The following is an 11222-nucleotide window of genomic DNA, read 5'->3' as shown; positions in this document are numbered from 1 at the left end:
CTGAGCTGGCCACACACACACAATAAATAAATAAAATAAACTTAAAAAAAAAAAAGTTTTAAAAAAAGAAAACTTCAATTTAGATGAAGTGACTTACCCAAAGCCACGCAGAACTGGCACAAAACCTAATCAGTGCACCTCATGTGCAGCAATAATTACAAAGGCCACTCGCTGAAATTGAATTTTTATTCCAAACTACTGTAACGTCTAGAAAGACAACTGCTGACAGTCAAAACAGTGCGCTTCACTGGAAATGAAGAGTAGTTGAGATGCACTGAGTCAATGCTTATGCCCCCAAAGCACAAAAATAACTCATGTCCTTCTGATACATGATCTTGATGTGTGGCATTTATAGTAAATAACATAAAAAGCAAGAAAGAAGACAGGAAAAGAAAAAAAATCCCCAAATCTCAGAAATTAACATTCAAGTAATACAGTAGTGAAGACTTCTGGTAGCAAAATTTTCACTCTTCTTAAAATGAGACTTCAAAAGTTCTTCAAATTGAAAAGCTAAAAAAACCGAAGTGGGAGCTGGCACACTGGCGGAAGCGCTGCCACCCGTCTGGAAGGTGACAATCAGTCCCACTTCAAAGCACAGTGAGAGTCAGCTGCCCTGAGGCGGTGGACGCTGACATCACTGATTGTACACAAGCGCGCTGGGTCGCCTCATCCACAGTGACGGCCACGTCTACTGCTCCTCCTGGCTGAGGCTGAGGTTGCCCTTCTGCACCTCCAGCTCCTCGGCACTGACCATGGACGGGTCAATGGCGGCATATTTGGTTCCATGGAATTGCAGCAAATGTATCTGTAGCGATGCAAAGTCATTCTGATCATTGTACAAACAGGAGTTCTATTTAGCGTTAGGGATCGAACCCAGGCTCCTAAATATGCTAGGCAGGCATTCTATCACCGAGCTATGCCCCAGACTGTTTAGAGGCCAAGAACAGCCTCCAGCTTGCAACTTTCCTGCCTCAGCTTCTGGCGCAGCTGGGATGACAGGCTTGTAGCACTGTAACAAGCCTGAATAATACCGATTGGGTACAGTAGAGAACGGAATGCATGTCGTCTTCCATGGGGAGTTGCAGGAAAGCGCCACTGTGGTACATAAATGTTTCCCTCTAAAATCAGCCTAGAATAGGCTAATTAGAGAATAACTGGTAAACACAGAAAGTCAAAGAAACATTTTCAAGATCCCCAAGGCAGGATCTTTGGTCCCAAGCTGCCTTCTCTGTTACCAGCGCTCCTTGGTACTACCCTTGGCAGGCTGCCCCGCCAGAGGCTGGACCCTCCCTTCCACCTCTGCACTTCCGCCACATGCCAGGATAAGTGTGTCTGGGGGTCTGTTCTTCTACCTTCCTCCTTGGGACCTACTTCCACAAGTGGATGAAAGGTTCGGGTGACACGACTGGCTTTTGCCAAACGGACCCAAATCAATCACTTGTCACTGCTCTCCTGATACCTAGGCAGAGGATGAGGAAGCGGTGGGTGGTGGGAGGGCAGAGTCGCATGTGGGTCCCAGGTAAGACAGCTGTTTGAGGTCTCCTAGAAATCTGAAATGGAGCTGCCTCGTTCCTCTGAGCACTGGGGCTCCACTCCTGTGCATCCCCACAACAGGAATCAGTGAAACCGCACACTTATTTGAAAGATGGGTTAAGTTCCGTCAGCCTTGAGGACTCTTAGACCCAGCCCCGAGATATCTCTCTTGGCAACCACAAAGGGTCAGAAGACACAACACAGAGAGTGACTTCAGTCTCTTATTTTCCCCCAATGCCTTTGGCCCTCTCAAACTTCAGTTTTTCTCTGAAGCACAGTATCTCTGTGTCTGTCTGTCTGTCTCTCCTCTCTCTCCCTCTCTCCCCCTGTCTCTGTCTCTGTCTCTCTCTCTCCCCTCTTCCACAGCTGTAGGGTCTTTTTCTTTGTCTTCCAGCAGTCAGAGACTACGGACGACCCCCAAGAGGCTGAACTCCTGCACATACAAGCATGCAATACAAGAGGCTCCAACCGACTTGAAACAAGGAAATCAAGATTTGAAAAGTGTACTTTTAAGAAAAACTGCAGCTTCAGGACACAAGCGGTTTTCCTCCCAAGCCACGGCAAATGTGGGCAACTCCCTTTGACCTAAAAATGGGTTCTTCCCATTCCCTTTTTACTTATGGATGCACCTAAGCATGAATCCCCTTTATCTCAGCACGGCTGGGCCATCCCCTCCCACTCACTAGCCAAGACCACAGACAGACAACCAAAGTCCAGATTTCCACCACCCAAAACCCGGCAGAGCCCCGGTCCCACCAGCGTCGTGCCCCAGTTCCCTGAGCACCGGTGCCTTGGCCTTGAGCGCATCCTATAACTGTCCTTTAAAAAAAAAAGTAAACCACATCAACTCAGTGCCTGTTCTGCAGACAATTCTGTCATTTCCTTCTTAATCAGCCATCAGAGAAGAAACCCAAACAGCTTTCCGTTCCCAGTGGTACTTACCTGGACATACAGGTTCACCTCTGCGCTTCTGCACAGGTAGGGAAAGTTGCTCCCTGATTTGAGGTGTGCTCTCTGGGCATTAGGGTACAGTTTGTACATTTCTTCTTTAGCTTCGGTTGAAAGTGCGCTCTGGTCAAACACCTTCAACAAATAATCAAGCTGAAATTGACTGGAAAGTGCTGCACCAAGAGCCCTGTTCTCATGAAGAAGGGACAATGCTGAGCCCCAGAGCAGCCTGAGCCACCACCGGTGCTGGTCCCTCAGCCCTGCTTACTCCAACTGAAGATCCTAGCGACAAGTTTTTGCTGCAAAATGCCTCCTGCATTCTTTTTTGGTTTTGTTGCTTTTTCCTGGTATTGGAAAATGAACCCAGGGTCCTTACCATGAGCTACACCACCAGTCCCTCTTTACTCTAAGACAGGTTCTGCTAAGTGCCTATGCGGCCCAGGCTGGGCTGACACAGACATTCTCAAATGTATTTAGTTAATAGACTATTTAGTAGCGAATAATCATTACTGAAAATGCCTATTTCAGAAAAGATCATGAAATCTCGAATGGTTCATTAGCCAAAAAAAAACCAAAACCAAAACCAAAAAACAATTACATGAGTCATTTATGCTCAGTGAAAAAAAAGTCTCAGTCCTTCTGAATCCTATGAAATTCTGGATATACTTCACAGTGTGCATATAAATTTTGCTTGTGATGGACCATTTCCTGACCAAAAAAATACATTTGAGTTTAAGAATAAACCAATTTAGGGCTGGGCAGATAGCTCAGTGGTCTAAGCACCTGCTTGGCAAGCACAAGGACCCAAGTTCGACCCCCAGTGCCAAGCTGGCCCCAGAGCCCTGGGCATGCCTTGCTGGCCACAGAAACTATGTGGCAGTGCACACCTGTAATCCCAGGACTGGGGAGGCTGAGACAGGAGGATCACTATGAGTTCAAGCTGTGTAATGAGACCCTGTACCAAATAAATAAATAAATAAATTTTAAAATTAAAATAAACTAATTATGAAGTGAGCTAAGTCAAAGCTGGGGGCATAACTGAGCAGTACAGCACGTGCTCTCCATGCTCAAGGCCCTGGGTTTGATCCTCAGCACCAACAAAGAATAAAAACCACAATGAGTACGTGCTTCCCACCCACGAGGAGGGCTACTGCGAGCACTGGGCACAATGTGGAGATCCTGGAAGCTCTTCCAAAATGACAGTCACTGTGGAAACCAATATGGCAACTCCTCAAAAAGTGAAAGAGTTACCAGGGACCCAGCAATTCCAGTCACGGGTATGTACCCCAGGAATTAGCAGTAGGAAGGCGGACACTCTTACACTAGCATTACAGGAGAATTCATCTTGGGCAAAAGCTGGAAACAACCCGGATGACCACTGGCAGATGCACGCATAAACAAAAGGTGGAACATGGACATGGAATTATGCAGCCCTAAAGGAGCTGTATGGACACATGACAACATCAACGAATCTTAAACATGCTGTACTAGGTGAGACAGGCCACACACCAAGGGATAAATACAGCAAGAATCCACTTATTGGGCCGGCCAAATAGTTCAGTGGATTAAAGCGCCTACTTAGGCAGATGCAGGGGCCGGAAGTTCAACCCCTGGGCCTGCTGTGCCGGCCCCAGCCCCACTCCAGGGCATGCTGAGGCATGATTCAGGTTGGGTGTGATGGCGCATGCCTGTAATCCCAGCACTTGGGAGGTTGTAAATAGGAGGATCACTATGAGTCCAATCTACGCTTGAGACCTTGTGGACCCTGTCCTAAAATTTAAAAAAAAAAAAAAAAGAATCCACTTATTTGATGTTCCTGGAATCAGCAGACCCATGGAGACAGATATTAGATTGCTGGTTGCCAGGCAACAGGGAAGAGGGCCAGGGAGCAACTACTGGATGGATCTAGAGTGTGCAAAGATGGAAACTCTGGAAACGGGGTCATTCGATGGCTGCATGATGCTGTGAACACACCTGATGTCGCTGAACTGGAGATTCAGAGGTGGTTGCAGCGGAAAATCTCTTATTCAGGTATTTTACTAGAATTTCTTCAAGACAAGGTTTTGGGCCAACTGGACGCTACACAGCTCCTCATTCTCTGCCTCAAGAGGCATCTTCTCTTTGCTGCCCAGATATGTGACAGCTAAAGAATGATGTCTGCTGATGCGAAAGCAGAACCGCACTAACACGGATTAAGCGTACCAGGACCTTTTACACGCTAAGCGAGTGCCCTATCCCTGAGCTACATGTTCAGCCCGAAGTGTATTTCAGCGGTGGTATTATAGCTGTCGGGAGAAGCGATAAAGCCACTATTTTGGAACTGAGGAAGCTGGGGGTAAAAACAAAAGCCCAGTAGCATGTGAAGAAGCACATTTCAGGTTATAAAGCAATTATACCTTGACACGTGTATCTAGAAAGGTGAAGCATCTATGGGATTGCAAAGGAAGCTCACTTACATCCATAATGGTTACAGGAATGTCCCGGATTTTATGAGGTTCCACGTAAGAATTTTGACAATTCAGGGTCAGTCTTGAAGCCAGTTCGCTCTGACCCAGACTTTCCAGCTGCAAACAGGAATACATGTTAAGATTTTAAAAATATTTTCTTTTTATGGTTACATTACACCCACAGACACCATTTGGCTTATAAAAGTGCTACTGTATGTGGTGGGGCCAGAAAAGTGAAAAGGGAGGAAACTATTTCAAAGACTGAAATGGGCCCCGCAGCCCTTTCCTAGTTTCAGGACCTCAATCTAACTGGCCTGCTTCAGCCCAGGGGCCCACGTGCAGCCAGCCAATTCGTGCACGTTGGAGGCTGGAGGCTGAAGAAACCTCGGCAGTGTCCTGCCCTGAGCTCCTAAATACACACTTTGAGTTGGCAGATGTATCTGAGAGGAAGTGGAGGGGATGACGGAAAAACCTACATTCCCACGCCCCGAGCCCAAGAACTGCAGATGGCCTGTCTGGTCTGAAGCCTTGGAATAAGTTTTCTGAGATGAGGTCTGTCTTCTAAATTGCCCCCAGGATGACCTTAAATTCAGAATCCTCTAGTTCCAGGGCACAGTGCTACATGCCCCTAATCCCAGCAATCGGGAGGCTGAGGCAGAAGGATGACCATGAATTTGAGAGTAGCCTGCGATATATAGAGTTTAAGATCAACCTGAACTATATAGCATTACCCTATCTCAAAAAACAAAACAAAACAAAACCTAGAATCCTCTTGCTTCAGTCTCCCAAGTAAGTGGGATTATAAACCTGTTCTATTGCACCTGTTTCATTTTTTATAACTAAATTAACTATCATGTAAAAGCATTAAGTATTGTATATATTAATGGGATAATATGCATTGTTTGTATATATGTACATACTTTGTAAGGTTTATAATAATAAAAAAAAACCTTCCAAAAATCTAGTTTTTTTTTTGTTGTTGTTGACACAGGGTCTCACTGTGTAGTTCAGGCAGCCTTTTAAATCATTACGTGACCCAGGCGGGCCTCAAACTCCTAACGATCCTCCTCCTCAGCATCCTGACTACTGGGATTACAGCTGGGCACCACATCTGGCTTTGCAGCTTTCTGAAATGCACAGCATGTTATTACCTACAGTCACCCTGGCACCTGCTCTCGGTGTGCAGCACTGCGGACTGAACCCAGGGCCTCTGCTCCGAGCTCCAGCCCTCTTCCCTTCTGAGACAGGGCTCCAACCTGTAATCCTCCTGCCTCAGCCTCACAGAGGGCTGCGATTACAGGTGTGTGTCACCATCTCCAGCTTGAAAGCTGTACTTTTGAAGACTTCCTGTGGGATCTTACAAACAGCTACTGGGAAGCACTGAGGTAGACCAAGCCCTGGCCAGCAGCAGCACCTCTGTGGAGGCGGATCGCCTGACAAAGATCTCTAGCAGACACTCAGGAGGAGCCCAGAGCTGCGCACATCCCCAGCACAAGGTGTCCCCACCCCGTGCCACAGCCCTTACCCTGTCCACCATGAAGTCAATGGCATCAGCCATCACAGGGTCCACTGGGCCAGATGAGAAGTTTCCAAGAACTATTTTTTTGAGCATAAAGGCAGGCATCAGCCAAAAGCTGTAAAGAAAAGACAAAGTCCCAATCATTTAAATTTGCCCACAGTACACATAAAGGGACAAATACTTGTTTACACTGAAGCTCTGCAATTACTGTCTTAGAATCCAGCTATAAAAAGACCTCCCTTCAAAGAGCTCAGCGTCTTGTTTCTATATACACTTTCCAAGCCGGGTATGATGGTGCATGCCTGTGATCCCAGCACTGGATCGCAGGGAGTTCGAGGCCAGCCTGAAGTGCATAGTGAGGCCTTGTCTCAAAAAAAACAAATAAAAAAGAGAATAACTATAAACAATATTTCAACATACCTTCAAGTGAGATAGACACTAAGATGATGCTCATTTCCCTAACTGGCCTTCTTCCCAATGATTAAACTACTTTTTCTAGAAAACTGAGCATTAATAGGTTTTCTTTCCAAACATCAGGCTATGCTCTTAGATGCTCCCGAGGTTATTAGAAAAACTTGTACTACTCAATCCTGCCTCTTTTGATGCCTATAGGCTAAGAAGTTAGCTACTTTTTTTTTTCCTTTGGGGTACCAGGAACTGCACTCAGGACCTTGTATTTGCCAGGCAGGCCCTGTGCTGCTGAACTGTATCCCTTGCCTGAAGTTAGGAGAATAAGTGATCTCCTGGACAGGCAAGCACGCAGGGTATCAGAAATATGCCCTTCCCGAACCCTTGGGAGACATGGTTGGCCAAGAAGGCTTATGTAGCTGACACTCACAGCGCATCAGGAGGCCAACCCCTTCAGCCAGGAACCTCTGCTCCAAAGGCAGAGCTAATAGCTCTGCCTGGGCACTGATATTAGGTAAAGGCAAAAAACTAAATATCTATACAAAAAAAAAAAAAAAGTTAGCCCACCATGTTATTGGGCTGGCGAGATAGCTCAGCAGATAAAACACTTGCTTTGGTAAGTGCAGGGACCAGGGTTTGATTCCTGCCTGCCGTGTGGGCCCTGCCCCTGGGCACACTGAGCCTGGGACAGAGTCCGGGCATGGTGGAACATGCCTATACCCCCAGTGCTGGAGAGGCTGAATACAGGAGGATCACTACGAGTCCAATCTGCATAGTGAGACCCTACACCAAATACACAAATTTAAAATAATAATAATAATAACTAATAAATATCTATACAGACTCCAATATGTATTTTCTGGTGCTAATGCATCTGCAGCAATCTGGAAAGAAAGGGGCTTGCTAGCTAATAAGTAATCACTTATAGAGCATAAACAGGAAACTCTACAACTCCGAAGGCATTTTGTCTTCCCAAGCAGGTCACCGTAGTGCTTTCCAATCATACGCATATCTAAAGTCTCTCTGGGAAATTAAAAGGCTGATAACAAAGCAAAAAGGGCAGTCTTACAACCCCTCAAGACCCTAGCCTTATTCCTAATTCCTGAGCAACCACAGAAACCAGCTTACAGTCCCCAAGAAGATAAATGAGCCTTAGGTCAAAGGAGAATTAAAAAGGGTCAATGTACTTAGAAAACGAACTGGCCCTTCCTCAAGGGACACAGCAGAAGGCTATCCAAGTCCTCATGAGTCTTTCCACAGGGAAAGAGATGCTACATGGGAAATGGTCACGCGAAGTCTTAAAAGGCTAGGATGAGCAACAGCCACCCAGCAAGTCTGCAAAGCTTGCCCAATCTGCCTACGATAATGTGGGGGCCATCAAGCCATGTTCCCCTAAGAAATGAAGCACACTGCCCCATTCTGTTTAGTTCTCATCTTTGTCCTGCTCACCTTATGAGCAAAGCTGGCTTTGCAGAGGTAAGTGTTCCTTTAACTGGCTAAAAAGAATGTGACCAAGCCCAGCCAAGGCACCAACACATCTCACTGAAGCAAAGCAGCAGCCTGGGGGCCAGAAGCCCCCTCCCCCCAAGCTGGAAAGGAGGCTCAAGCAGAGCCTGAGAAATCTCAGGGATATGAGACAATGTCTCTCCTGAGGCCATGAGACTCTGAAATGAAGAATACCTTCCAGCTCCTTCTCCAAACATCAACTTGTTTGTTAAACCACTATCTAAGTGAGGAGCCTCGAGCTTGGCGCAAGAATGCTTTGTTCTCCTTCACGGGCCATGCCTGCAGGAGCCATCATTCCTGAGCACTCAGTCATGACCTTTACCCTACGTTTGTTTATCGTTATCGCAAACACCAAAAGCCATGGCCACTCTGACTCCTGGCCTTTTGTTCCAAGAGAACCACTGGTCATCCTATACACCCTTTTTTCACCACAGATTTTGTGTTTTGCCTTTTTCTTTCTGACCATACACATGACACAGGCAGGAGATTGGGGACTCACTGCAGGGGTCCCTGACAACGTACATCAACTGTGGAAAGTGCTGCTAATAAGATAACCCTGGCCAGCCCCAACCACCTCTCCTGTACCGAGGGACATACGATGGAGAGGGTGGGCAATTAGACTTTACTTACACCCTACCACGTGAGGGACTTGAACAGATACGCATCCAAACTGGCACCTTTACACGTTGGACTGCAGCCTGCCCCACCCATTCAGAGAAGGGTACAGTGGTGACCAAGAGGCACCTCAAAGAAATCATTCCCCAGTTTGGATTACCTGCATCCTTTCACAGTGTCAATGGTCCTTCTTTTACCTGTCAGATAACTCAAAGTACCATCTCCATTTTCCATGCAGACCTCAGTCTTCTAGAAATGTTAAGAGAGTCAACCAGACCTTAAAGTGAGCTCTGGTAAGTCTCTGCCAAGACAGGCCCGAGCATTGGCTTTGATTACTAATGACAACCCTCAGAAGGGTTTGAAAAACCTCCAAAACTGGGCTAAATGTGAATCCATTTGAGATGATACATGGGCGCCCTTGTCATCTTCTGATGCGATGGCAGACCCAGAATCAGGAGATTCTTACAATATCTTATCACTCTAGGCCAAGTACAAAAGGCTATGCAACTGTACAGGAACACAGTCCTGCCAGCTCCTGGCCCACGGTGACCCCCTAGTGTCTGCCCTGCAGAGAAAGTGTTCGTTAAAACTTAGAGAGAAGGAGCTCCCACAGACCAACAAAAACCAGAATGGAAGGGTCCCTTCTCAGTGATCCTTGCCATAACCACTGTCTTCAAAGAGAGCAAGAACGAGCGAGCGAGTAAGAGAGACACAGAGAAAGAGAGAGACAGAGAGACAGAGAGAGGGGGAGAGAAATCACCCAAAGGGAAAAGGCTATTTCTATGACCTTCTGGAATACCTGAGCTTTCTCTTCAGAATACATGACTTCTGTACTGCCCTGAGTGCAGTTAAGTAAATGGACCCTGGCTACGGCAGGTGACATCCCTCTTGCCATACTTTCTTCTCCACAGGAAGTGCACAACTCTGACCTGCTCCTCTTATTTGGACTCTGCATCCCCAACCTAATAGTGAAGTTAGTTTCTTCTTCCCATGAAACAGATAACGCAAAGTTACGCTTTTCTCTTTGTCTTCTAACAGTTTTATTTTTCAACCTTCAACCCAGTCGGTGAGCCATAATACCCCGAGGTAGGCACAGAGCTCATGATCCCCACAGGCAGGGCCTCCTGCCCCTTCTAGAGGAAGTAGCTGTATGAAGACGGAGCCTCCCCTCCCCCAGGACTTCATAAAGAATTATGCGGATAGGTGTAGCTTGGGGGAAATGAGACGAAGGCTAGGAGGCAGCGGAAGCTGGGGGAAAGTAAGTGTGACCCGCTTGTCACAAAATCCTGCGACACATGCACAGAACACGTCCCAAAGCTCTGCTCTTGGACTTCTGGCAAGAATTTCACCAAGTTTCTGATAGGATGACCCAGAACAGCTGCCACTGAACTCTCACTACTGTGTCCCTTCACAATACCCCATCCTCGGGCTGGTGAGATGGCTCAGTGGTCTAAAGCACCTACTTAGAACAAGCTAAGCAAAGCACAAGGACCGCAGTTCAATCCCCAGCACCACATGCCAGCCAGCCCCGCCCCCTGGTGGGCTGAGCTGGCCACACACACAAAAATAAATAAATAAATAAAAATAAATACTGGCTTATCTTTCAAAAAAAATAATATAAAAAAAACAATACCCCGTCCTCATGCTAAAAAGGTTAACTTCTTCCCCCTACATTTACCTGACCCAAATTCACTCTGCAGAGTCTATTTTTCCTTCCTCTAATAAATGCAAAGCCTTATTAGCATTTTTGCTTGTCCTGACCAATTCTTTGCCCAGGCCAGGAAGGATCTATAAATCACCTCTAGGAGATACCAGCACCCCAAGCCCAGTGAGGCCAGCACACACCCATCCACTCTGCCAACAGCTCTCCCAGAAGGACACAGACCGTTTTCACTTACGGATCTCAAGGGAGTCTGGGTTTCGAGTCTGCTAGACAAGAAACCCCAAGCACTAACTGGGAGTGGAGTGGCAGACACTCAGTCCAACCAACAACACTGTCAGATTGTACTGTCCCCCCAGGCTTTTAAGAATTTCCCTATCTTGTTCAGGAAAACGCTAGCTAAACTCTTGAGGTCTCTTGTTTGAGTACATTTTAGTTAAAATGTGAAGTCTCCCAAGGCAAGGCAAGGGATTCCTGTTACAATCTGCGGCACAGTGAGCCTGAGGTACATGAGCCAAGTGCCCTGCCAACATGAACATTCAATTATTTAGCAGGATGTGCTACTAATTTTTGCCTTAAAAACAGG

General features: G+C 46.7%; 1 protein-coding gene across 1 annotated transcript in view; it reads right to left on the bottom strand.

Annotated features, from left to right (window-relative positions):
- Positions 1-171: 171 nt before the first annotated feature.
- Spg21 (SPG21, maspardin) overlaps positions 172-11222 on the bottom strand; it is a 23681-nt gene continuing 12630 nt past the window's right edge. Inside the window, exons 3-6 of the mRNA XM_023712648.1 lie at positions 6454-6562; positions 4938-5045; positions 2476-2616; positions 172-805 (exon numbers count right to left, since the gene is read on the bottom strand). Coding sequence (XP_023568416.1) covers positions 689-805; positions 2476-2616; positions 4938-5045; positions 6454-6562 — 475 coding nt within the window. The 3' untranslated portion in view covers positions 172-688. The remainder of the gene's footprint in view (positions 806-2475; positions 2617-4937; positions 5046-6453; positions 6563-11222) is intronic.

This window comes from Octodon degus, unplaced genomic scaffold (genome assembly GCF_000260255.1).
Source record: "Octodon degus isolate 3935 unplaced genomic scaffold, OctDeg1.0 scaffold00026, whole genome shotgun sequence".
NCBI lineage: Eukaryota > Metazoa > Chordata > Mammalia > Rodentia > Octodontidae > Octodon > Octodon degus.
This window is presented reverse-complemented; position numbering and strand designations above follow the sequence as displayed.